The sequence below is a fragment of the Haliaeetus albicilla genome, chromosome 1 (genome assembly GCF_947461875.1).
Source record: "Haliaeetus albicilla chromosome 1, bHalAlb1.1, whole genome shotgun sequence".
NCBI lineage: Eukaryota > Metazoa > Chordata > Aves > Accipitriformes > Accipitridae > Haliaeetus > Haliaeetus albicilla.
The window spans coordinates 6,910,648-6,938,231 of record NC_091483.1 but is presented as its reverse complement, the minus strand read 5'-3'; the positions used below and the strand labels follow the sequence as shown (position 1 = coordinate 6,938,231).

The 27,584-nt window shown below is 47.9% G+C and overlaps 1 protein-coding gene across 4 annotated transcripts; it reads right to left on the bottom strand.

Moving 5' to 3' along the window:
* Positions 1–874: 874 nt before the first annotated feature.
* On the bottom strand, positions 875–27,393 carry PURG (purine rich element binding protein G). Of its 4 annotated transcripts, none has more exons than XR_011322482.1 (3): positions 27,291–27,393; positions 10,648–26,147; positions 875–9,805 (listed from the first exon to the last, which is right to left on the bottom strand). XR_011322482.1 is itself a non-coding variant. In XM_069772965.1 (3 exons), the coding sequence occupies exons 2-3, from the start codon at positions 26,132–26,134 to the stop codon at positions 23,892–23,894; spliced, it is 924 nt and encodes a 307-aa protein (XP_069629066.1). In that variant the 5' UTR covers positions 26,135–26,147; positions 27,291–27,393; the 3' UTR covers positions 875–23,891. The 4 variants fall into 4 exon arrangements, 3 of the variants coding, with proteins under 3 accessions (XP_069629066.1, XP_069629152.1, XP_069628943.1); XM_069772965.1 differs by having other exon boundaries at positions 875–23,984; positions 25,304–26,147; XM_069773051.1 differs by having other exon boundaries at positions 875–10,879; positions 25,304–26,147.
* Positions 27,394–27,584: the final 191 nt, after the last annotated feature.

Genomic DNA, 27,584 nt, shown 5'->3' with positions numbered 1-27,584 from the left:
ATCACTGAAAAGGGACTCTGTGGCCATAACATATGCACAGGGACAGCTTCTGATGGGAAGGAAGGGTGACAGCCTAAGCTCTCACACAGACGCCCCTGAAATGTTCCTCTTAGATACAGATACATCTTTAAGGGGATATAAAATGCCCTCCTGCAGCAGCCCGCAACATTTTTAATCCAAAAATAGCTTTATGGGGGGAAAACCCCCTCAAAACCTGAGAGCCTTGCAACAGGTTTTGTTTGCAAGCGCACACAAATCTGGAATATTTGCTTACTCCTTTTATTGAACCCACTGGCTGATTTGATTACGTCCCTGGAAACGCATGTGCAAATTGGTTTTCCAGCCTTTTGAGGACGCTGCCTTCTGCCGCAACGTCTCCAGTGACTGATGCCAGCTTCCCGCTAACGCAACGTGCCGTAAGACCGAACTGGTGTCAGATGCTGGTGCCGATGCCCACAGCTTTCGGCTGCTCATTGCTTTCAGCAAGCTCATAGCCATAAATCCCTTCATTCTCAAATGCAAAATACTGCTGTTGGAAATGACTTACCCTCAAGAAACGAGTTAGCAACAATTTAATCTCTTAAATTAAGCGGGCTAAAGCTCAGCCGTTCCTCTGTCACGCACTTACCGGGTAGAAGGGTCTGATGATGAAAGACTGGAAAAAAATAAAGGGCGTCAAATTGAAAAGCCCTGGGGAGATGAATGCAAGACAACCGAGAGAGAAACATTTATAGTCTGAGTCTCGGCTGAAATGATTTCCCCTCCCGGGCAGGCAGATTTCCTTCTCGCCTTCATGGGAAGCACCCAAAGGAGAGCCGCCATGCAGGCACCTGGGAGTGGCAATAAATCCGATTATAAGAATCAGAGCAGACAGTTAAGACTACACAAGTAAGCAAATTTATTTTAAGACAGAACAAGTATCGTGGCAAACAACAATATGCAAATTCAGTTGAGAACAGGGGTAAATATCAGACTTTGTTTTCAAATCGATATAAAATATAGTCAGATTTTATTTTGTCCAAAAAGCAGCTCGCGTCGGGGACGGGGAGGTTTGGGAGGGGATGGGTCAGTTCACGCCATCCGAGGTGTGTGTCACCTGCAAAACCCCAGGCTCGGAAGGCAGTTCCTCTGCCAGCGGAGATGAGTGATGCCAGAAAGAGATGAAGGTGCCTTTGGGAGCTCCGGCTTCCCCTGACTCAATTTTCTGCCTCCATTCTCATAAAAAGCCAATTCTTGCCACAAAGCAAGGGGTGGGTTCCTCCCCTTCGAGACCCTCGGTGCCCACCTACCACCTACGTACAGATGGGGCGGTCACGGGGATGCTGGCTGCTTTTTAGGGTCAGGCATCTTTGAAGGCACCTGCACCTCCTCTTCCTCGCTGGCTCCTGATGGATCGACTTCCCGCGACCGAGCCTGAAAAGCCAGCAAGGGAGCAGCTCACCTCGGATGCCGGAGGAGCTGCCGCGGCGTGAACGGGACGAAATCCCCCCCTGGTGTGAAGGTGCTGGCGCGCTGCTTTCTAGAAAAGCCATCCCAAATAAAAGCAGACATAGAAAACATTAGATTGTCAATGATGCTTTGAAACAAATTCAAGTTTATCTTTTGTTTTTTCTTTCATGAGCGTGCGTGTGTGTGTCGACTTCATACAAACAGACAATAAAGACGTTGTGAACTTCAAGCTCTGGATCGGCATGTCGTCAGTTAGCATCCGCAGAAGCACCATCGGATACAGAAGAGTTAGCACCAGAGAGTTTGGAGGACCTAACTGATAACATGCGTCATTTGGAAAACCTGGGGACAGGTTGGGAGTGGGCGGTGGGGGGACATGGTACAGTCCATTAGAAACAATACAAGGCAATTCATGAGTTTTCATACAGTACAATACAGTCACTGATCAATTAACCCTTTCAGTACAGTACATGACAAGTAACACTTTGCACCCTGTTAACACTAGGAAAGGAGGCTTTGGGCTGGAGGGAGGTGGCTGGTAGTTTAACCCTTCTGCCTTTTCATTTCAGGGTCTGCGGATTGCTTCAGCTGCTTTTCAGATGCATGTCTGTCCCACCCCAGCTCAGACAGCCCGTCCCCAGCCTGGCTCCTGCAGGGATGTGCTGGTGGACCGGGATGCTGCCAGTCCATCCACTCGCAGCGAGGTCTTCACCCAAATTGTCCTGATTTGGCCAGGGAAATGGAGAGCCACCGCCCCTCCGCCCCATGCCGGCCACCGAACCGATGAGAAAACCTCAAATTGGAGTTTCCCCCTGGCCAATTCTGGTGCCGAAACATGCAGAAAAGGTTCAGAGGTTGAGTTCAGACGGCCCCACGCCAAACCCACTTCTTCCCTCAGGCGTAGTGAGAACAGGGTCCATTAGAAAAGTGCTAAATTACAGTACATTGGCATTTCCATATGTCAACTATTGAACAGCAAAACAGATTGTTTGAAAACAGAATCGGTATCGTACAGTAAGTTCACACTTAATTCTTCACCGTTTCTACACTTGTAACACATGCATTTTATTTCCATTAGTTTAATGCCAGTAGGACCAACATCCTCCAGAACAATGATCTAACATTAAACAAAACTTCCTAAGAAAAATAGTAAGCATCACATAAAGTTTCAGAAAAACCTGTTAATTAGCATCACAAGGTACTCAGATTTACATTTAGGAGTTTTCATGCCATGACTTTAAAACACCTTTTGGTTAATATCTTGGGGGGCGGGGGAAAACAAAACCAAAAAACAAACCAACCCCCCAAAAAAAGGAACGGTTGGGGAAATAATATATCTATCTCTATGTAAACACACACATACACACATGCACGTACACGTGGATAGGTGCATGGGTGTGTGTGCGTTTTGAGACTGCTTCCTGCAATGCACAATTTGTTTTGATAAACTTGACTCATTTCAAGGGCATTTGCATGGGTCCAAAAAGCCTTTGAAGGAAACAAACTCTAAACTGTTGAAGCAAATTAAAAAGTCTCTCTTGGAGAAAAAGAAAAGGTCGGTAAAACATTGCCTGTGTGTCGTTACAATGCGCTTCCCATGAGCCATCTTAAAGCCCAAAGAACTAAAAAATCCCTACAAGAGCTTTTTTCCGCCTAAAAGGTCCTTCCAAAGCGAGAGGTGCTGTACTAGGCTTTGCATTCGGGCCTCACGTGTGCCACGCAGGAGAAAACGCTTACTTTTACCTTCCCGAAGGACAAGATGCCAACTCCAAGGGGCAAAAAACTACACCTGCGGGGGAAAACAAACAAACAAAAGACCTGCTCCACGTCCCCCTTTCTTGCAAGCTTAATTTCCAAGAACTCAAGTGAGCTCACTGGGGGGTTGAATTTTCCAAAGGGCTCGCCTATGTCCTCGTGATGGTGAGCGGGATGTAAACTCTGAGTCACCGAGGTACTTTCTGAAGAGACCATCCCCTCTGCTGCTATCATTTTGAGGGGATCAGATACAGCAGCAACATCACCAGGCGCTATTTCTTTAAAGCTAGGTTTGCAGGGTTAATTTGGCTGGGGGGGGAAAGAAGAAAAAAAAAAAAGAAAAATCTGGATTCTATTTACATTTCCATTTTTAAATCCAACTATAGAGGACATAAGAGCATAATACTTTGGGCTGCTGGAGGTTTGTGTTTTTTAACGACCTTCAACTCCCACTGAATACCCAAACCCATGAAGGTCTATCAAAGAAGGAAGCTTGAATTGAACCCAAGCAAAAACAGCCACCAAAACTGGAGCTGGTCAAGAAAAATACTTCCATCTGCTGCAACAAGCAAACCCAATACACCTATTTTTTTTGTTGCTGAAGGTTATTTTCATCATGTCCGCTTGCTAGCAGTGAAGGAGAAGACCTAATTTGCTTCTCTCCATTCAAACTGATCATGCTGTAACGGCGGGGTTTATCCATCAAGTATCACCGGGGAGAAACTCCCATCAAGGAGTATCGCCAGAGAAGGACTTGGATCAACTATTGGCTCATCAACAAGGATAAGCAGGCGTCCCAAGTGCGGGTACCCCAGCGTGAAGGAAACGCAGCACTCTCGCGACCACCGTGATTTATTTGCTGCTACGGAAAACCCACAAGGGCTTTTAAAGAAGGAAAACACCATCAGCTGGTTGAGAGTGGATGGTTTGGGACATCAAAATCCGGATTATTCTGCATCCCAGGGATCATCATCCCATTTCATATCCAAGAGATTTATGACTATGTTTACTACAAACTCTACCCTACTGATTTCTTGCTGGAAGGGAGTTCTGGTCCCTGACCATCCATACTGAAATACCACAGGAATTTAACAAGAATAGCGGTGCACATTTGAGCTGCCTCCTAACACGAGATGTGATCAACTCCTAACACCGCTTTTCAAATTCAACTGCAAACCCCATGGTTATTATGCTCCATCTTCTAAATTATCTGTAAGTTTTTTGACTTAAAAATACCTTCTGTAGTTTAAGCCCACAATCAATCTCAACAGCACTTTCAGTACAGGCACAATGATGGCTTTTATTGCAATGGCTTGAGCGCAGTCTTTATTGATACCAGCATCTTAGACTGGTTTTAACTTCGCTGTTCCATGGACTGACCCTACTAACGCAGACCGGGGTCTCGTACCAAAACCAAAAGCGTCTTGCCCTACGCTTCTCACTCTGGGTCTGCTTTGCGTCCTGCGGTCCGCTCAATTCCAAGTGTAAATTAGACGTTCTTGCACCATCCCGATCCCTTTTGAGACTTCTCCTGTATCTTTGGTGTTTTTAAAAGCCATGCGCTTGGGTCTCCGGACGACCTCAAAGTTTACAACAACCACGTCTGCCTGGACGTCAGGGATTTAGATGTTCGTCCTGTTGTGTCAAATAAGCTTGGATGGGTTTAGTTCCCTAATTTATAAAATCGCTAATGCATATGTAATGGAAGTCAGGCACCAGACAGTGGTCACGTACACCTCAAAATTATCTTCTGATGGCCCCTAAGTAATTAACACCGCGCCTAAGAGGCTAAACAGACTGGGGAAAATAAACAGTTCAAAACTTAGTGCTAATAGTACTTACAAAAGTGCAGTGCTCAATATAGTCAGAAGCAAAGTGACTACTAGTACTTAAAGTGCTAGTTTCAGTCGGTTTGGTTCAGAGTCCAAAACACAGCTAGAATGCGGGGGATAGCTAGGGGTGAAAGTAAAAACAGACAGCACTGCAACTGCACATGCCACACCAAAAGTGCTTCAAATTACACCATTGCGGAGAGATGCATAATGCTACGGCTCAGCTTGTGGACACATACGAGCAAACGACTGACACCTTTTAGGTTACGATAAAGAACAGCTCCATTAACTCCATCACTACAAACCCATTCAGAAAGCAAGTGGTCACAGCTTACGAAAAAAAAAACCACCCCAAAACCAAGAGTCTCTCGGAACATTTACGAGTCTTTGCAACTATGATACTCAAAGTCTAGCAAAAGCAACCCTGGAAAGCCTGCCCAGTGTCTGCAACAAGCTTCGCCAATGCTTATCATGCACTTTACAGAGGAGTCGCACCGCAGACTGCCTCCTTTTACACGCTATCATACAGTTAGCCTATTTACCTATTTATTTGTGGTTTGCTTTTTTTTTTTTTTTAGCTTTCTGACTACGCATTAAGCTGTTTTTTTTTCTCTTAACCACCCTACCAGTCAAAGGACAATTAATGCAAGAACAAGACAATGAAGGTGGTCTAGTAAACACTGACGTTCCTAACGTCCCGTCTTCATTTTCATGAAGCAAAATGCTCCGGAGAAGGACTTTGGATCAGCACGCTCCTGGAAAGAGACTGGAAAAGGAGGATTCATCCCGATGGACGTCAGGCACTTCCCCTTTCTCTCTTTGAACATGCGCTTCCCACCGACTGCCCCATCACCTCTTCCAGCTGCTGACATCTGCTTTTTTGTTCCCTTGCGTCGAGCTGCAAGCCCAACCCTGCCTTTATACTTGTGCTGGAAAAGCAACGACCCCGCTCACTGGAAACAGGGTGCAGAAAATCTCCCCGCTAAGGTCTGTGTTGGTCCCAGTCCTCACCCTGGGCTGGAAGCGGCTCCTTGCAAGCTGGGACATGCTCCAGCAGTGCCCTTTGTCCCCTTATCTCAGCAGCTCAGCGCTTGCAAAAACAGGGTGTTTCCTCCCAAAACAGAAGTGGCAAATGACAAAGGGGAAACCAGACCTTCAATTCTCACTATGTTTCAGTAGGCACTCCAAAAAAAAGGTCACTGAATAGCCTAAGCGGCTCCCCCGGCCCCGCAGGCATTGCCATCAACTCTCCCAAGTGTTGTACAAGGCAACATCTGGCTGTCCAGCATCTGGTCCGTCTGAGATGGGTACGAATCTTTTACGTGGAGAAAGCTCTTTTTAAAACAAAAGTATTGACTTGCTGGAGTTGGCAGGGTATGTTGGGTATGCTTCAGGTACAGCTGCAGACATTTTTGTAATCAGAGAGCAAGCACTAGGGAGACGGTTTTTCAGAAGCAGATAACACTGATACCCCAGGGGAAAAAAACCAGAGTTTACAAACCCAGGTCGCTTATTTCCACTGCTGCCACAAAGACCTGTATTTAAACAAGCAAAAAGCAAGGTTGCGCATCCAGGGGCTATAGATGTAGATCCCCCTTTGCAGACATACAACTGGAAAGAATGGAGCCTGGAAAAGATGTGGGAGCTGGGGAAGGGCAGGGCGAGACTGGTGGTGCCCCGCAGCGAGGAGGGCTTGCGATTTCTGCAGGTGTACGGTGGGGAAACATAACCATCTCAGTCCACAATCCAGATAATAAGAAAACTGCTGAAATGATACATATCCAGTCCGGTTGCCAAAGCCAGCAAGGTCTGGGGAAAGCACGCAAGCGCGTGTACGTGGCTACGACCCTGCCACCCAGGCGAGGAACAAGTCCATCAGCGAAGGAGAGCAAGCCCTACGGGGAAGAAGTGTGCCCGCTGGCACACCACGGCTTTATCTTAAATGATGGTGGAGTCTTGCAGGATTAAAAGCCATCGTTGAGCATTATGCTGGGCAAAGGAGCATCTTGCAGGACCGTATTCAAGCCTGATCTTGCGACACTGGCATATATCATCATTTCCTACACGTAGGTGCTGGGATAACGTTTGGTTTAAGTACCATTGACCTCAACATTGAGACCAAACCCAAACATTGTATGTATTGAAAACTTACATATAGTGCGAAAACTCCCGTACCAAAACTGCTCGTTTTCCACGTCTTTTTATAACATGTTCTTTCCTGTCTTCCGACTGTAAGGATTTTTGGCAGATGATTTGGAAGTGGATAATAAATCTAATGCTAGGACACTGCGTCAAATTGCTCAGTAATTTTCTGCACTGTTCTCACCAGGAAGTTTTCACATCATGTTGTATTTGTGCTGCCTTAGTTTGTCCTAAGGACACACCATTGGCCACGTCTGAGACTCCTTGCAATTTTGCCTCCACCTGGACTGGCAACCCTGTTAATTTTTTAAAAAGAAAAGCTATTACAGGTTTTCTGGGAGAACAGGCTGTGTGCTAGCCCGTGACCTTACCTTCAGCCTGAGCTGTGGATTTTAAAGGCATTTGTAAAATCCTGCTTCAGCCAGCATGCTAGTTTTTCATCTAAATATTCTTGGCAACTTTTCCAGTCTCCAAAAAACACCTCATTTGAAAGTTTATTAGAAGCAATGTTTTATTTTTGGAGGCGGAGGCTTTTGCTGCGTCGAAGCCTACAGATAGATATCTGTGCACCACAATTAAATGCTGATTTTCAGTGGTGAATAAAGCGATTCCCAGACAAAGCCTATTGCCAAGTAAAATGCGATCCCAGATCGCTCAGTATCAGAGGCATAATGCGAACTGAAGATGCGGGGCCATTTTTAATTCTATGCTAATTATCGCAACAAAAAACAGATCCTGCAGCGGAAGACCGATTCCGGGAAGAAATAATCATCCATCTTTTGTAGTCCTAGCCACGCTGCTCAAGAAGAAGCTTATTTACAAAATGGCAATCTCCAGGAAAAGGCTGTGCTATCGTTGCCTGAAAAAGCTATATATTTAGGTATGTACTGCTACCATTCTGGGGGTGCTCTGCCTGGGAAATTCCGCTTTGAAACTAAACGCTATAAACTTCAAGTATGGGAAACGGCATCCTGTTCAACAAATACCAGCTGTAGGGCTAATGCAACCCACCGTACCACATAAATGATGCTTGGAGATCCCTGCTTTGAAATTCATGCTTTCAGTTTAGAGAAGGAAAATCATATGACCTTTACATGACTTATATGTGAAAAGATGCTTTCAATAAAAGCATCAATAATGTGTAAACCAAAATGAAATTCCAAATGCAGACTTTCTGCATTTTGTATAATTACTTCAACGTGGACAAGAAGCACCTTTTCCCCCCTCGCACAAAAATATCCATCATGCAGGATGACATAAAAATGCCCTTTTTTGTATGCAGGAAAGAAAAAAACAATGTATAGAACCACGAACCTGCAGAGCAGTTGTGAAAGGGATGAAAAGGACCCCAAGTAGGAGGCATGCAACCTGTTTCTCTCCCCCCACATACCACCGTAGTGCCCGAAGAGGCTCTAACACAAGATTGCACTGCGCGATGATGTCATGGAGACGAGAACCTACACCTTTGGGTCACAGCCAAGCAAGACACCAAGCGCCTCGGCAAGTCCTCCCGTTGCAGCAGTTTTTCCTCCACCATCAAGAAACGGTCTTCATCAAAGAGCAAACACGTCAAGGGGAGCAACGTGTACGTGACAAATTTATTCACAGGGACCTCACGACCGCAGCTGCTGTGTCTACCTGGGGATGCCACCACCAGTACCACCAACTCGCTACTGCAGAAAGGGCTCTGCTCGGTGTTCTCCATCTCTCCTCGCTACATATCCACACACGTTGCTAGACGTCGATGATGCCTGCATCCAGCAGTACGAGACACGTTCTTGGGGGGCAGCAGAATAACTCCAATACATCGCCTTGCTGTAATGACGGTGCCTGAAGACGGGAACATTGGACTACAGGGACCGCATGTTGAAAGCAAAACATTTTATTACCATCAGTTAAGCTTCATAATGCACACTTATGAGTAAGATAGAGGTTATATGGAGATCACTTTGCTCGCTACCAACTACAGCTTCTGGGATTAAATGCAGCAGCTGTTGAGTGGTGCGTAACAGGACCAGTGGCAAGAAAAAGAGAATAACATACAGTTGAAACGGGGGGGGGGGGCTGCTTGGCAGAAAACAGTCCCCAAACTTGAAATTCAACCAGAAATTTTTTTTTTCTGCTGTACAAAAAGCCACAGCATCCTAGACAAGAGCTGGTGACCAAGTGCTGCCCTTGAAATACACCCCTCCAACTCAACACCCACCTCAGCTTCTACCACCTTGCACGGGCGCCGCAGCACTGAGGCAACATGGGAAGATCGGAGGGGACCGCTTTCACTGGGGGGGGATGACACCTCTACAGTCAATGGATCGAGCCTAGGTGCAAAGCAGGAGCTCCTTGCTCATCTAATTGCAGCCTCTTGTCGCGGTACACAGGTGTTTATCGGAAATTTTGCGTCGCCATGAAAGCAGAAAGGTGGATTACAACTCGTACATAACCTGAATTCAGTGTGGTTGGTTAGCTCAGCAACAACGCTCTGTAAACGCTCAACTGGTGTTGATTCAGATGTGTGATTTTTGGTTTGTTTTCTTTAAGTTTCCATGCAATGTTTTTGACAGTAAATGCCATCCTGAGATGGTTTCTAAAGAACATAAGTTTCTTCCAGTATGAATTGCACCTTCAATCTAAGATCAAAAATACGGTTATCTTTCCTAGAGGTCAGAGGTCATGACAAAGCTATTTTGGACCATATACTAAAGAATCACTAACACAGTTTAACAGAATCAGGTTTTTTAGCTCAAATCATTTTACCTTCCAGCCACTCTTCTACAAGCAGCTTCAAATTGCATCAAACCCTATCCAGAGGAACGCTCTGTTCTGATCTCCCCCTTCCTGATATTACAACTCTTATTTCACATTAGTTTCTGCATTCATACAAAATTCAAAGGAGAGGGAGAAAATGCCTTCACTACTAAAAGAGGACTCCAGCTATTGCTAGCACAAAACTACCAATTTTTCTTCTTCTAGAAAACAAAATGCTTGGCTAGAAAGGTGGGAAGTTCTTGGAAGGCTTGAAGGTCTGGAGGAGGCTGGTGTTTAGGCTGAGGCAAGTGAAAAACACCCATGTCTTAGCCTCTTGCTTGTTCTCTTTTGCTCAGCATCTTCAGCCTCGCCGAGAGGAAGAGGTCAGCATAGGTTTTGCACAACCAGAGAGAGCAGCTCTAGGGCTTATTGCAACAGCTCAAGGGCTGCAGCATGGAGGAGGAGGAGGAACTCCATTACATGGAGAGCCTGAGAAGGTGAGGAAGTAAAGAGGATCCTCCAGTTGGTGCTTTCTCTTTCTCCTCCTGTGGCACAGAGGGGCTGAGAAGGCTGCATCTCTCTGCAGGAGGGCACTTCAAAGCCCATCTCAGGAGGAGCTTCAGAGACAAACAACGGAGGTGATAGACCAGTCCACCCCAGAGAGCCGCCGTGCTCTCCAAAACAGCCTGCAAAGTCCAAGCCGTGGCTCGGTCCTCACTCTTACCTCTCGGCTCATGTCGCAAGAGCATGCTCCTCTAACTTTCTGTTCCCCTTTCGGGGGGCTTGCAGAAATACTTTGGGGGTGACATCTTCTCCTCTATTAGCCAGCAAAAGCGACTGCATCTTTGCCAGGTTTGGAGTTGCAGTCCCTTCCCGTTCTCGGATCATCTTGGAAATGGCGAGAAGCTTTCAGAAACCGTGGGCTGCTGTTGAAACCTTGTGAGGCTGTGGGTTGTCTAAAAAGGGATAAGGATGTTTAGGGAGGTTATCCCTACTTTAGAGGGTGTCTCCTAAAAGCAGAAAAGAGGTGAGAAAAGCAATAGGTTAAGCTGCAGTGTGCTGCTGCAGGGAGGAGTAAGTGGGTACCACCTCTGCCTTACGCTCTGGATTGTGGGTTTTCTTGGGGATGCACGCATATCAGCACAAAACATGCACTGCCAAATAAACTGGCAGTTTTAAGCTGTTTTTAAAAGAAAAGTCTCTGTAATATGCTTTCACCAAGGTAACCCACAGTTAAAAGCTGGCAGCATCCATGAAAATGTTCATCGGGTGACTCCAGCGCCTCCCTCTTCTTTTTTTTCTTCCTTTTTTTTAATAAGATAGCTAGAAGGAACTTATCACTTGTTAACTCCAAGGGTCACCCCCGACAGCGCTGAGGGATGACTGTGCTGGCGTAAGCAGAAAATGCTGTTAGCGAGTGCAGGGGCTGGGATGCAGCAGGCTTACGTGCAGACTGCATGCTGGCACACGCCGATCCCGGGACAGAAATGTCCGTACGCTCTCCAGAGCGGCTGCCTCACTTGAGCACCAGGCAAGAGTTAAAAGTCCCATGAGGCAGAAAAGGAAGACTAAAAGAGTTGGGCTCCTGGGGTATCCAGGATAAAGCTGCTGACGCCTTCCTTTTGTAGTTATACTGTGATATAGAATACATGCGGGCGGTGGTCCCTTGCCTAGCTCAGGTCTCTGTTGCCACTTTGAGCCAGGTCCTACATGCAGGCTCTGATGGTCCCTGGTCCTGGTGGCTCCCTGCATCATCACCCACTGCAGCAACCGGAGCCAGTGCAGGACTGTAAGAGAGTAGACGGGAGACTTGGCAGAGGCACAGCTCTTATCTCAACATCTTCGCACCTACTTTGCTGCGGCTATGCTCATCTCGCGTACCTGAATTTACTAACCCACATCAAACCCTTGGGTCGATTCCCAAACTGATGTGGAAGCGCCCTGCTGTTACGCACACAGAAAAAAAGCGACTCCAATTATTCTGCAACCAATTTAAATGTACCGGGGAGGATGAAATCCTGGCAACGTTTAGCTCAAGACGCATAATTCCAGACTGCAGCCTACTTCTGCGTTCAGAGAAATAAAATTAAGGTTGCACATAACAAAGGATCCAGGCACAGCATCGAGATGTGGTGAGAAGCAAGAGTCTAAGCTCAGAGCGATACTCGTAGAAGACACAATAAAACTCATCCCTGGGGAGGCTGTCATACATTGTCTACAAGCGAGATGTTGCACGCTAGCTGTTCGGAGGAAGCAGCTAGCCTATGGTAAGCGCATGATCAAATCTGCCCCAGGTAACCGGTTCATGCAACCCTACTCAACATGAGAACGATCACAGAGGGAATGAATGCTTGTATGGTTAAATAACTACTACTTTGCTGCAGCATCACCCCAAGCCCCACAAGAACCTGCCTCAACCTAGAGTTAACAGCTCCCAAAGCCCCACTGTTCATGCAACGGCTGCAGAAGCAGATGAGAGCTGCAGAACAGGATTCCTTTGGTCCCTGGAATGGTTAAGGCCAAAGCATACCAAAATAGACGCAGAGGAAAACGACTGCCTGAGAAAATTATAACCAGCTACACGTCTTTTTTGTCCGACATCGGCTGCAGCAGTTAGCGAACGCACAGGGATGGAGGGAACCGAAGCACATTTGGGCTTTGCACAACATTTCCAGAGAGGTTCATAAGCAAGGGCTTAAAAAAAGGTGGTGAACTTCTGAGAAAAAAACTGATTTAGGGCTCTCGAGCCAGTTTGCCCACGAGACGTGAACCAGACTGATAAAAAGTCTTAGTGGTCAAACTGGGAAAAGGAACAGCACAACCAGGACTGGCCCCTGTGAGCAAAGTGAGAGGAAAATGTCCCTACACATTGAGCCATATAAACACCTACAGGGGTTGCTACCCATGCTGCTTTAGCAACCTTGACATTTTGCAACCAGATGGAGCAAGAAACAAAATGCCAGTTTAAAGGATATGCTCTGAGATAAGAGGCACAAGGTTTGGTTCACCTTGTGAAACACGGCACCTATTCTCAGCTTTATAAGTAAGCATTTGAGCCAAAAAACTCTTTCCCTAATTTTACCAGGATGGGGGGATTATTAAAAATGCTTAAATTAAAAACCTTCTCCACTAACTACAGTGATGTGCACACAACCTTCGGGAAGGGTCCAACAAAACCTTTTACATCTCAGAGAGAAAGGAAAGTGATCACATCAACAGGAGACACGCTACAGCTTTAGAGGACTTGAAAGCAAAATAATTTTTGATGATTAGGGGTGGAACGGGAGACGGACATGTTAAATTGACACCAGCTGACAAAACCCCCTTGCCAGAGAGCTTTTAGAAGCTAAAAACACATAAATGGTTTAGTCAAACAAAGTTTTAGTGCTGGCCCTTGTGTTTAGTTCTTCCCCTGGTATTTACCGTCGTGAATTTGCAAAAGCATCGGAGCTCAGAGAAACACAGCACTCTGCCCCAAAATCCCTCCCAGATTGGAGGACTAACTACTAGACACAGGCACGCTAGTATAATCCTGCACCTGCCACAACAGGCAAAGCGTTCGGCATGCGTTAACCGAGTGATAGGATCTAGGATAAATACTACCGCAAAGAACTGAATCAAAGCCTTGCCCTCTGTTCTTGGCTGTCAGCGGCCTCTGCTCATCCCTGCTGCGATGCCTCGCTGGGAAGAACTCTATTACAAGTGGCACCAGCACAATGCTACAGTTTTCAAACTCTTTTCACAGTTCATCAGCGTCTCGGCAAAGAGACTGCCCTCGGAGGCAGCTCAGTTCCCTTACAACTATCTGTTCTGACCGGCGCTACAGAGATCTCAGGGGCGTTCAAAAACCGGGAAGAAAAGAGAAAGCAGTTATCGTGAATGCATCCCAAAAAGAAATACGTCTGTTGACTGCTCGCCGAGTTTCATTTAATTCAGAGTAGTGCTCCGTCACCTCTCCTCTGCCTGAACCTACGTGCTGTCTCTGGCCTTAGGTTCCCCCTGCGAGCTTCCCGGAGGAGAGGTCTTTTTACATCAGGTAATTCCCAAACACACAGCAGCACGGCAAAATCCTCCATGCTACGCTCAGAGCAAAACCGACAATTTGCAAAGCAGCAACCGTTAAAGGGGAACTTCCAGAGACAAACCAGTTCAACACCAGTTCCCAAGGGAAGCAGTGGGAGCGATGCGAACGCCGGACTTTGCCCCCCCTCGAGCCCTCTGGTTTGCTCCCGTGCTGCGAAGCCGTCGGGGTCTGCTGCTGCCAGCACACGACGTGCTTCAGCTCACCCTTTACAGCGTTAAGGCAGAACAGCAGGGATAATTAATTTATGTTCAAAACACCAGGACTGGATTGGCACATTCAGCCGTTCCCCTAGGAAGAGGAGAGAAGAAAGAGCAACTGCGGCTCGACAGATGTTAGTCATATGCTTAAATGCACTTCTGGAAGGCGCTCGGATATACGTGTCGAGTGATTATAGAGCAGGGTGAGAACCTGCATGGAACAGGATGAACTTCTCTACAGTTATACCTACACAAAGCTCTCAGATCTCCTCACAATAAAAATGTTACTAAGGAAAATCCAATTAGCTTTCAGCGCGGCTGAAGCTTCTGGGAGTTGGAAAAAACCCAAAACCCCTGGGTTCTTCAGGCAGTTATCTGGCATGGCTGGGTGGGCACTGCTCGCACCGCAGCCGGGAAGGAGATGGCAACACAACCACGTTAAGACAAGGTAGCCGAAAGGCTTTCCGAGCCACAGAATGTGTAGCTGCCCACCAAGGAAATCAATAGCGGGACTTAAAACTTCTCTGGTGGAAGGAGGGACATCCCCGTGGAAGACAGAGCCACATTGACTGAATGCCAACGCTGAGCGTCTTGCTCACTTGGGGCCAGGTCCCAATAATGACTGGATGCTCTGACTCTGTCCAAAGCAGAATGCGTTCTTCCTCTATGGAGTGTTTTACTGCTAGACAGATCACGAAAATCTGAAATTCAAGTGCTGGCCAGTTTTGCTTTGAGATCCCAATTTGTAAGAGACAAGTAACAGCAATGCCAAACTAATGCTGCAGAAAATCTGAAAGCCCACAGATGTTAGAGGAGGGAAAGACGGAGCACGAGCACAAATGACAATGGTAGGAGAGGAAACGGGAGAAGCAGAACAAGCAGAGAGGAGGGCCAATTCAGACAAAAAAACGTAGGTTAAACGTAGCAAAGTTCATGTAAATATTTTGGTGACTATTCACATTATTGCATGATGAAAATAAACTTTTGTGTAACATTCCTTGGAGATTTGGGAACACAAGGGAAAGCGTTTATTTCCAAACAAATTGGCACAAGGAGCTTATATTGTCACTAGATGCATTCTTTACATTTGTGATTAAACAGGTATCTTGTTAGTGCTAGAGTTACTGCTTCTATCATGAAGATGGGGAGAACATCATAATATTTAGTTTTTCAGAGGATATTTAGAATTTAGGAGAATGCCTGTTGAAGGGCTATTTTTTCTATGTCCAATTCAGAAATAAGCAAGGGCATGAATGATAGATGGTGTTCTGCCGCCCCATCATGTACAGAAAAGATTTCTATTGCAAAGCCTTGTGGAAGACGTGTGCTCCAGTATTTTAACGGCCCGGATTTTCTAAAACTATTAAAGAAGGGCACGAACTACTGTACAGACAGAGAGTGAGAACTGACTGCCTTGGTAGCGGCTCTACCAAAGAGGACCTGGGAGGATGCAGAGTTATAAACTGGTCCAGAGGCAGCAAGTACGCTGTTGCAAAAAAACAGTGTACTGGGTGTACAAAACCTTGTATCGTTTGCAATCCTTCCACTTGAAGCTGCTAAGATTGCAGCGAAAATACCTCTCCCAATTTTGGATTCTGTAATTCTGCATTCAGGAAAAAGACGGACTCATCAGAAAGCAACAAGAACGTGACGAGGGCTAAAAATTACCCTTGGTGGAAGGCTTTGTATTTGCCTAGAAAAGGATGCAGAAGAGACCTGACAACAGTCGTTAATTATGTAAAAGAGCTGCAGCAAGGAAGGGAACAAACTGTTTCCATAACTCCTCTCGAAAGAATGGCCTGGAAGGCAAAAAGTGATAGAATTAGATGGAAGCAAGGGTCAGACGGGCTGGACAGCAGGAAAAGTATGTGAGAGTAAGCAGGGTGAACCACTGAAACAGCTTGGGGAGGGAGGCTGGGAATGTCTATCACTGGAGATTTAAAAGAGCAGATTTTTTCCAGGTTGTTCAATTTGGGAAAAATATAGGTGCTTTTTTGCCATGTGGACCCTGAAACGTACCATTAGAGGCACCCTTGTACTTGCAGATTTAAGTTCAGAGTCACGTAGGCTACTCCTTTGTAACTTTCTGCAGACCACTGAGCACCAGTCCGGCTAAAAACCAGTGTGAGGAACGGGTCGGGTTTAGCTAGTGCCACCTCTGAACGGGGGACCACATCTGCTGTTCTCCAGAGGTCCCTGCCAGCCCCACTGTAGTACATCTTATACAACGTCCTCTCGTGGTCCTCACACTTAAACTGCTTTGGTCTTTCCTCCTTCTTGGAAGGGAAGTTGGAGGTGGAGGAGCTCTTGCAAGGCTTGTCAGACTCCATTCAGGGTTGAAAACCAAAATCTATTGAACAACCCGGTGTTACTGAACAGTATGCTGATATAGCTTCATATGAAACAGCGGAGAAAAAAAAAGTTGGAAAACTGAGAAATCGAAGGTCAGGAAGTGCCAGAACTAAGGATTTTCTGAGTAACCTTACTTCTGACTGCTTTGGACATATGCATAGAGAGCTTAATTACGCAATCTCTTACAACCTTCCCTCCTCCTCTAGCATATAGGTTTCTTCTTCATTCATCATTCTGTATGCAATCCAAGCCTTACCTACGCATACCTTCCACACACTGCATATGTATCTAATCAGTACGTTTCACACCGCATTTCTGCTTATTTTGCTTTTGAAGACCATCAGTATTGATCAGTATCAGATCATCACAAAAACTCTAACGCCAAAGGAACTCGTCTTTACCGCATACCCTTTGAGGTAGGGAAGTATCATTCACCCCGTTTCATCGGTGGGGAACATAGGCACAGGCAGAATAAAGCCAAAGTGATCCAGTCTCCATTATCAGGAGGCCCAGCTTGAGATACTGACAGCTTTTCCAGAGTCCTCGCAAGTATTACAGCACTTCACTCGTTCAAAGCACAGTGTTCAACAGCTGTTAACACCGACCGCTTCTGTACATCAGACCTCAGAGCACCAACGCCGGTGCCCAGGAAAACAAAGGCGATACGTGTAGTGATCCTCTGCAAGGAGTCTTGTTAAAAAGGACACAAACCCCATTGCAAAGACAGGCACGGAGTTTGCGTCTCGAAAGCCGCTTTCTCTCCCTCTGAACCCTTCCAGCCTTCACCAACACCCTTCTTGTGCAATGGAAAAGAGCAGCTGCCCCATCGATAACATAACCCTCCGTCACGCAGCCCCGGCTAGTTCCCGGAGCAGGAGGCAATCACCGCAGCGTGCGGAGCAAGGCTCCGGTGAAAACGACGCGCGAGCATCCATAAATCGGGATGGCACGAGCAAACCTGACGGGCCAGCAACGCTTGTACGCTCCCCTAAGCTTCTGCAGGTATTCCTGGGCAAGCCTCCCAGCGCAGTAAGAGCCAAGCCACTCGAGTCTTAAAAAGCAAGCTGCAAAAGCAGTAAGCCCATCCGTTGGACCTGCTTGGCTCTGACGGGTTTGTCGGCAAGACTCGACGCTTGCAGAGCGTGTTGCTGCCGGCCAGATGTGCCCCAAAGAGTAAGGAGACCCAGCCAGAGACCCACTCTGGTCCCCGGGAGGAGCGTTAGGATCCAGGCTCTCGCTCCTTCCCCGGCTCTGCGGGACTCCAGCGCTGACGGTGCCACCTATTCCTCCTACCGCAGATAAAACCGGTCGTCATGCTCTGCAATTCCCTGGAGCACGAATCTTGTCCTCGCTTCCCTCCGCCCCCTCCTGCCTTTTCGTTCCTCTGCCTCGGTGGGAAGCGCTTATCTCTGCTCTTACTCCCCCTCTCCCTCCGCATCGTGCCAACAACATGCGCTCAGAACAACGACCAGATGGGAATACTTGTAAGAGCCTGAGGTTAACCCGTGTCTTTTATCCCACATACTCTCTGCTGTTTTGAAATGCAGATTCTATTGCATGCGATTTGTAGTGTAAAGATTTAACGTTAATAGTATAGTACGTTGATATTGCTTGTGAAATCTATCTCCTTGCTCGTATTGCATGTTGAACATCTCTGATACGGAAAACAGAAAAGACGACAGCTAACATTTTAACATCTCAGAAGGGAAGGACCTATTGGAAACATGAAACAAATCACTATTTTTAGTATGTATATGCATATATATGTATTTAATATTCCTCTCTCCCTTCTCTCTCTGTTAATCTGTGTGTCACATATAAATTCACAGACGTTCTGTCAGCACTGTGCTTAGTGGGGCTGGGCAGAGCGCCTTAGCTTTAGCTGTCTTCCAGCAAACGACGCGAAGGGCGATCTTTTCCTCCAATTAATCTCTGCGTGGCAAATGATGAAGATGAAGAAACAGCTGGACGCAAACTTCTTCTGCCTGCAGGATGGATTTCCCCCACCGCGGTTAAGAAACCCATCTGACCGGCTGCATCTCCGATCAACAGCTCCAAGGCAGGAGCTGTTATCCTGCCCTGTTGAATACTAGTACATAGGATGGGTCTGCAACACCTAACAGACAGAATATGTCTTTTTTTCTTGATGGTGGCTACTCTGTACAGAGCTAGCAACTTCCGTGTGCCACTCCAAGCGTTTCGAGGTAGCCTATCAATTAGGAAGGTGAATGAGCAAGTCGTTAATGACGGTTTTATTGGGGTGGCAGCCAGGCACCTCGAGGCTAGGCCAGTAACTCTGGACACAGTACAAACACAAAATACGTCCAACAAGAATGAAAGGGACAGAAGGTACATCCAGCGTACACATTTCTAGAAGTTAATGTACGTAAGAGAGCCCCGAGGCTGCAGGTTCACGTTTCGCATGATGCCTCGGCATGCGGAAGGAACAATATAATTACATCCATCACAGAAACGCCAAAACAACGTCAGCCTTCTAAAACCTCAATTTATGCTTTGACCTTTCTGGTAAACCAATTTTTAATCCATGTCATCTATCAGGAGTTCCTGATATTTTATTTTACCTCAATGCTTTAAAATACCGTTGCCTTTATGGAGGTACAAGTGGGGAACTGAACATGGGCATGACAAAATATTAGGAAGAAAAATCAGTGTCAGCCCATGAAAGCTTCTGCAGATTTTGGAGAAACAGAGCAGCGGAAGATCTGGCTTTAGCTTTTTCCAAAACACCCGAGTCCAGAAGCACCTTGTCCCCTGGCCGGGGCTTTTTTCCTGCGGTCATGACAGAATTCAGCCATTTTTAGGCAAGACAGGCTCACCCCAAAATGTCCGCAGCCATGATTTCGCAGCACTGATGGGCTAAGTGACAACGAACTGCAAGCATGTAGGACGCAGAGGGCAACCAAGACCCTTCACATGAACCACAGGTTTCACTTCTACAGAGAAGAAAAAAGCCCAACGGGTGAATCTTGTTTCTCCAGATGCTCAAATTTGCTTGGTTTTGTATCTATGGAAAGAAATTTTAATGACTCCAGATAAAAGTGAAAGGACAGATGGGTCAACAGAAGACATCACCATGCTAGCATTAATAATGTAAAGATGATATACCCGCTGCCCAACGGGCAGTTTGTCCTATGGCTGGGAAACAACTTGTGTATATGGCATCATCCGCAGGTATGAGGAGGATGGCCGAAACCTGCTGCCACCTCAAGCCACCACCAACACGCCCATCCGAGGGGACAAGGTCCGCGGTCCCAGCCTGCTGGGTGTCTATGGGGACGTAGCACGCTCTCCCAGGAAATCTTGGATATGTTGGACAAGCTTTGCTCCCCAATGCCAGCATTCACGCTGCCGGGATCAACGCCAGAGGGACGATTTGTTTTGGCAGAGGCTGTGGGGCGACAGCTTCGCTTGGGTTTATGCAAGTGATACGTCAAGCGTAGCCTTTATTTCCACTCTTACTTGGATAAACTCTTTATTTCAAATACAACCTTTACTTGAAAGGAATGGAGGGGTAGGAGGGGAAAGGTGAATTTTAGACATCACAACACATGAAGTAATTAAAAATAAAGGGCATTTTAATTTTGGAGGAAGCAGCATAGAAAATTAAACAGAAGGTATACTTTTCTTAAAGAATTACTTTATAAATTGTATATATATACTGTACGTACAGCAAAAGTAGGAATGCCATGGAACTAAAACCGCTTATTAATTAATTTTTGACCTGGTGCAAAATCTGCCCAATTAAAATACACAAGAATAAACCTTTTTCTGCTATAAAAATTACTACACTTGGATAAAAGGGCTGCAAGTCAAGCCAGCAGTAGGCTTCCTAACCAATACTAACTCCCTTCCCTGTGAGTTTAGGCCACTTCAATAGGCCACAGGGGAAAAAAAAAACATGCAATCATTAGACTACAACATCTTTAGCAGAAAAAAAGTGTGCTGACATTGATTTTGGTAATTGCTTGGGGTTTTTTTTGTATGAAGAATGGGTTTTTAATACTTCTACCTGGGATTTTATGAACATGGTAGTACAAGTTTGCAGACCCAAGGGTTGTAAAATGACACCGAAACACGATGTGGCCAGCAGTACCTGCAGCTGCCTCTTCCTTACAGCTCTCACCTCACCTCAACGACGCCTCCAAGGAAGATTTTTGCCTTCTTTTGACTATATTTTCCCTTGCAGCCTTGCTGAAAACCTAAGGGATGAGAGCGCTTAAAAGCAGAAATCTTACAAGGGCCACGACAAACAGCACGCAACCAGCTCTCGGTGAAATAACGCGTTTATCCAGACCAGTAGTAGGAGAAAACCGTCCCCTCTTTAGACTGCATACTTCAGATAAATAAGATTATTTCGCTACGAGCTACTACAGGCTACAATATACTCACATAAATATATTAATGCCTATATGCGAATATGAATTTGTATATATCGGATACAGATAAGAAACACTTAAGACGACGAGTAGATTACCAATAACCGCTGCAGCTTCTTGCTGGGTAAAGTCTGTCATCCAGACTTGACGTGACGAACCCGCGCTGGCGGGTTTTGCCATCCCCTCCGGAGCGTCCGGTGGGTCACCCTCGCTGCACCAGTGCAAAACACTTCCCGACCCTTCGTTAGCGTTCCCCTGCCTCTGTACTTTACCAAGAAAGCCGGCTCGATGGGCTGGACTCAACACAAATCCCCCTGGGGCTACAAGGCAGGGGAAGCCTCTGCAGCCCCTTCCACCCCGGGTAAGCTTTTTAGGGATCGCCCCAGCTTCTGTGCCAGCAGCGGGGAAAGCCAAGTACGAGGGAGCTGCTGGGCTTGGCTTTGTCGAGACTATAGGTGAAAAGCTTGGGTTTAAGCCTCGGCGGCAACATCGGGGGCCTGATTTGCAGAAGGGGCGAGGAGCTGCAGCGACGGCGGGGCTGCGGACGCTCAGCAGCTCTGCAAATCGCAACTGAAAAAAAAACCAAAAACCGTCCCACTCTTGGTGGTTTGAGAGGATCCTCAATATAGCGCCTGTCCTCCTCTAACATACGAGCGGAGCTGGACCAAGCGAGTACGATAGGTCTCTAACAGACATGTGCATGCACGAGACGGCTTCTTGGAGCATTAGACTACGTTACTGAAGCATCCCCTTACCAGAGCGGGAGCAGAAATGTGCTCCTAGTATTATTTACACAATATAAAGTGCATTACGATTTAATTATTGAACTGACAGACTTTCTGCCGGGACCATACAATTTTGAAACAGAGGTGAGGGCTTGAATAGGAAATTCTCTCATGAGAAAAAGAGGTTCAGACTGGTGCTCTTCACCCTGTCCTCCTAAGGATTGTTTTTGGCCGTTCTTTCTAGTGCAAATAAGCTTGTGTTTTCTCAAGTTTAAGGGACATGGCAGTTTCAGGGCATCAGGAACAAACATTTAAAACGCATTAGGGATTCAGCGTTCCCGAGCATCTCGATGGGCCCTTCTGCATGCGAGCAGCCCACGTTATCGCCGCTCTCGGAAGCTGAAGACGCGTTGCCAAAAATAACAAGGAACCCGTTTCCAAATCTCACCGTTAAAAGTCTTGCATTGCTACATTTCGAGTGAGTCTGCATTACCCTCCAACGACAACATCTGCAAACATCGGTGCTTTCCATTGCAGTGGAAACCTGTGGCTAGTAGTCTACCCATGGGTGATCGGCTATGAACGTGAAGATACCGATCCAGTTTTGGATACTAAGGTGCATCCTGCGCCAGGGGAGTAAATAAATGCATTAGTGGATCCTACAGGATACCTGCGTGCCAGAACCGAGCCTGACCCAGTAGCCAGCAGACGCTGAATTCCTGGGTGATATTTACAATAAACTAATGCCATCAGAAGGCCAATTCATTAACAAAAGACCAAGGGTTTTTTAAAAAAATGGGCAGCAATAAGGAAAGCCATTTCTCATCTTTTTTCTTTTAAAACAGTGAAGAAAATATCCCCTTCCAGTCTCTTTGCCCGTCGCAAGTATTTTCCTCACCAACACTACAGGAACACAGGGAAGGCATGATCACTTACAACACACGCGGTCACTCAGGCTAATTCCAACGTAGGAGCTTTTATGATCCCTTGAGTCAAAAGTAGGCTGGGATGGGGAGATGTCAAGCTCGTAGGGGAGGAATGCCACGTAGAAACAGGAAGGAGAGCGTAAAAAGTTTGTACATTCATAGCTCCAGTTTGTTGGAATATAAGTTAATTTTTTACTCCAGGCACTGTGATGGGCAGCAGCAGTCAGCGATACGCTAACGTACGCATCAAGTACTCATTCACTAAATTCTGGTTTCACACCAATAATAGGACATAGAGTTATTTTAATGTTGGTTTTGTTTCTTTTTAATTGACCTGTTAAAACCATTGGGACCAAAGCCCTAAGAGCGATGATGAACCAGTACCCCATTTAACCTCCAGCTGATTCATCACGGTCCGCTAGCTGTTTGAGTGGTGGAGCGAGAACATCTCTCCGAGAGTTGAAAAAGTACCTGAAAGAGTGATCTACACAGAAACGGATGGGAGTTTTTGACACTACTAAGCCAAAGGCTTGGTTGCTGTAACTGCTATGTGTGGTTTTATCTAAAGGGGGAATCACCTAAAACAGTGAAATTAACTTCCTTACTTCTTGTCACAACCGTAACATTTTCCTAAAGGTTCTTTGGTGACTTTGGTGCAAGCTTTTTTTTTTTTTTTTCTTTTTTCCTTTTTTTTTTTAAAGTTAAAACAGATCAAGTAGTTTTAGTACCCAAACTAAAGTCCAGATTATCCTCTTGGTTCCCACCCCTGCCTCCCCAACTTTTCTTTATGGTTAATGACATTAACAGGTAATAGCATTCGGATTGAGCGTGGCCATGCAGCGTGCAGGTGGGTCCAGACTAAGAGCGATGAATGGTCTGGTTGGAGATAAATACATTTCTCAACAGATTAAAAAAACCCCACATGTAATGGTTGCATGGAAAAATAGCTGATTCAAATGATTACAAATATCTGATTAGACATAGTAATGCCTACTTAAAAAAAAAATCTTAAAGGTGGGCAACACATAATTGGAAGTACCTGGAGCTCAATCAAACTCCCGCTGATTTCAGAGGGGAAGGAGCTGGTCACCCGAGGGCTGGAAAACCCCCTTACATTATAATTATTCATGTTTTAGGAAACAGCAAAGAATTTTCAAAAATCTTTCTTCAACCTCCTAAACAGGTAATCGTACACATTTTCCGTCCAGGCAGAGTTTATATCGTAAGATGTAAAATTTACGTTACAGAGACTTCAGCGGGACGACGCTGAAACCTGGTGGTGGGCGATCAGGAATCGAACTGCTTGATGACAGTCCCAGCTCTGAGCGGGTGGGAAGGGGGTGATGGCACTGCAGAGATATTATCTCCTAACAACAACACCTGTAAAATCAACACGACAGAAAACCTGACGCAGCGTTAACCACAGCTTCCGAAACACGCTACGGGTAGGTATGAGAGAGAGAGATGCCTTTTTATACGAATCTAATGGTGCACCAAACCCCCCAAAGGTCTTTCTTGCAGCGGGAGGAGAAAACGCCCGGGTGTTTTCCTCGCATGGGTAACGTCACGACCGCATTTATCTCACGTTTGGGAGAGAAGCTGGGAGCCTTGGTCGCGGCGGTCCCTCCACCTCCGAATACCCGCTCTGCAGCTGCCTGCTGGAACCCATAACACCCTAATACAAAAATACCTTTTGAAATTTTGGACAAATGCATTAAAAATAAAAAAAATCACCAGCCCCGCACGGGGAGAACACGTAGATGAGGAGTGGGTTATTATTCATTGCCATTAATTCAGAAGGCTTAGCACTCGAGTAGAGCTTCGCTATCCTGGGATAATTGGGTTATTCGGTCAGCACAAAACTAGAAAATGAATAACAAATCTGCTTTTCACCAGCATGTTATAAAGGTCTGACCAGTTATCGAGGTTTTACTCACACGGAATATCGTTTCAAACTCAATAACCAGCAGATGCCAATTTTAAAACCTCTACCTCTCCTCATACACATACCAGCAATTCATGTGAAGTTGATTTTTGCCATAAATGCCCTACGGCTATGCTGCTCAGCCTTTTGACCGAGTACGGGCAGAATTCAGTCCCAGAAAACCCATCATAAGCAGAAACCGATACATTTCAGCATAAGGTTTGGTTAGGGGTTTGGTTTTTTTTTGGATCACGTTGAAGTGCAACACAAGCCTTATCTAGACTATTTAAAGGTCAGAGTGCCGGATTTTTTTTGTGCTGATATGCGTACTTCCATAGTCTTCAACACTCGAAGCAGCTGACTCATACGGACTCAGGAGGTTGGTACTTTCATGAGACATATGGAGATGTTTTGGGCATAATTTAACATGATAACCAGACTCCTATAACATTACGGACCGGAGTTAGCAAGAACTACCGGAAAAGGACTTTACAAAAAAATGGGGCAACTTGAAATTACTATAGGTCAGTCCCTCTCACCAATTTCTGCTTGTTTTGTTTTGTTTTATTTTGCCAGATGGCCAGTCCAATGCACTCTATTCGAGACCCTCTTGCTCTTCACCACTGTCCCCTCTGGCATCCATTCTTTTTTCTTTATGGCTGTTGTAAATTCTCCTCATCTCTTCTTCGTACTTGATAAAATTTTCCCCAAACCGTGTCCATGCTTTGTATGGAACCGTGATGGTGTTACGGTAGGGCGGCCTCACCTCACTTACCTTCAGGAAAATGCCGTACCTGTTGGATCCCACGTCGAAGTAGAAGCGCTTGTTGTCCACTCGGAAGGAGGTGCCCTCGGGGAGCTCCGGGGGCTCATCGCCTCCCCCCCGGCGATCCTCTATGTCCCCCTCGCCGTATTCTTCGATCAGCTGGACCAAAGCATCCCTGAACTCAATCATCCCTTGCGCCGGAAGGACGATTGTCTGCTCCTGTCCCAAGCTGTGGCCAAAATAACCCATCATGCCAGGTCCCCTACTCATGGTTTGTCTAATCCGCAAGAAGCGCCCTCGCTGATTCTCCTTCAGGTCCAGGTAGTACTTTCTGTTGTCCCTCTCGATGTACTCCGTTTTGAGGACGCTGTGAGGGTGCTCTTCGGAGCCGACGGACACCGGAGGCGAAGGCGGCGGGTGCTGCTGTCGCCTCCGGGGATGCTGCTCTTTGCCATTGCTGTGCTCGTGCCGGTGACCGTGGCCGCCTTTCAGGCCCAGGTGGGCATAGTGCTCGATGAAGTCCCCCAAGCAGTCCTTCAGCTCGGCGGCCACGGACAAGGAGAGGGTCAGCTTGCTTTTCCTAATATTGTCCTGCCTGCCTCTTCCTATCCAGACCTCGGCGATCTTCAGGAAGCGGCCTCGGGAGCTCTGTTTCACATCCAGATAAAATCGCTTTTTCTGGATGTCCACCCTCTTGGAGGCCAGCTCCTGGATCTCCATGCAGCCCCCCTGGGAGGAGGCTGGGTAATGGTACTGCTGCTGGGACTGGGAATAAATGCTCCTGTGCAGGCCAGAGCCTCCCAGGTTCCTTCCTCCTCCTCCTCCTCTCCCTCTTTCCATCTTTACCAATCAGCTGGAAATAATACATAACAGAGACACAGATGACAACATCAGCATCAGGGGCCTGCTCGCCTGCTCGGCGGCGTCTCTGTTCGGCGCTGCTCTCCCTACAAAGACGCCTGCATCCCTCTCCGCTGCCACGGCACGCAGCATCGCAGCAAAAGGATCCCGGGTGCTTTTCCCCTCCCTTGTTTCGGCTCCCGCCGGCCGGCCGACAGCCTCCCAGACAAGGGAGCCCTCCTTCCAGCGGCACGCCGGCCCCAGCGCCCTCGCCGTCTGTTCTCCCTGCCCTACAGACCTCCCCATGCCCCCCCCCGGCCCAAGTATGGCAACCTGCCCCCCCAGCCCAGTCCCTCTGGCTCTACAGATCCCTCCAGCTGCCCCAGCGTCCGCTTCCCCAGCAGCGGGGAGCGGGACCCCCGGGGAGGTGGGTTGGGGTGCCCCTGTTGGGGGGGGGGGGCACCCATCCTCCCGGGGGTCTCGCTCCCCGCTGCAGGGTCGTCCCCCCATGCCCCTGCATTTCCCCTCTGTCAGCCACCTCTGCCCTTCCTCCCCGGGGCACTGGGGAGGAATGGGGGGGCACTGGGGTCCTCCCCAACACTGCCCCCCTGCCCCCCCCGGTACCCCCAGAGCCCCAGTGCTGTCCTCCCAGTGCCCTCCATCACTGCATCTCCTGCCCCAGTGCCCCCACAGCTTCACCTCCTTCCCCCCAGTACTGCCCCCCTCCGCTGCCCCCCACTACTGCCCTCCTGCCCCCCCCAGCACTGCTCCCCAGTGCCCATCATCTCCTGCCCCAGTGCCCCCAGACCTTCACCTCCCGCCCCCCCCCAGCGCCCCCCATCACTGCATCTCCTGCCCCAGCACCCCCAGAGCTTCACCCCCTTCCCCAACTAGTGCCACCAGCACTATCCCCCTGCCCCCCCAGTGCCCCACCAGCACTATCCCACTGCCCCCCCACCACTGCCCCCCGCCCCCCCACTACCCCAATACTGACCCCCTGCCCCCCACAGCCCCTCAATATTACCCCCCAGTGCTCCCAGTACTGCCCCCCACTGCCCCAGTACTGCCCCCCCAGCGCCCCCCAGCACGGCATCTCCTGCCCCATCGCTTCTCCCCCCTACCCCTCCGCTTCCCCCCCCCCAGCCCGGTCACTCACCCCACAGCGCCCATCGCCGCCGTTGCCCTTCAGCCGGCGCCGCCGCCGCCGCCGCCACCGCCCGCAGCCGGCGGCCCCGCCGCCGCCGCCCCCCCCCCCCGCCGCGCAGAGCCACGGGCTGGCGCACCCCCGCCGCCCGCTCCGCCCCGCCCCGCCCCGCCCCGCCCCGGCCCCGCCCGGCCGAGGACGGCGGCGGCGGCGGCGGTAGCGGCGGGCGGCGCGGTGAGCGCCGTCGGCTCGCCGGAGGGTGCGCGGCCCGCCCGGCGCCGGGACTACATTGCCCACAACGCCCCG

What these genes read in the sequence shown, in the direction of transcription:
- PURG (XM_069772842.1), bottom strand. Translation starts at nt 26,134, where the DNA reads ATGGAAAGAGGGAGAGGAGGAGGAGGAGGAAGGAACCTGGGAGGCTCT.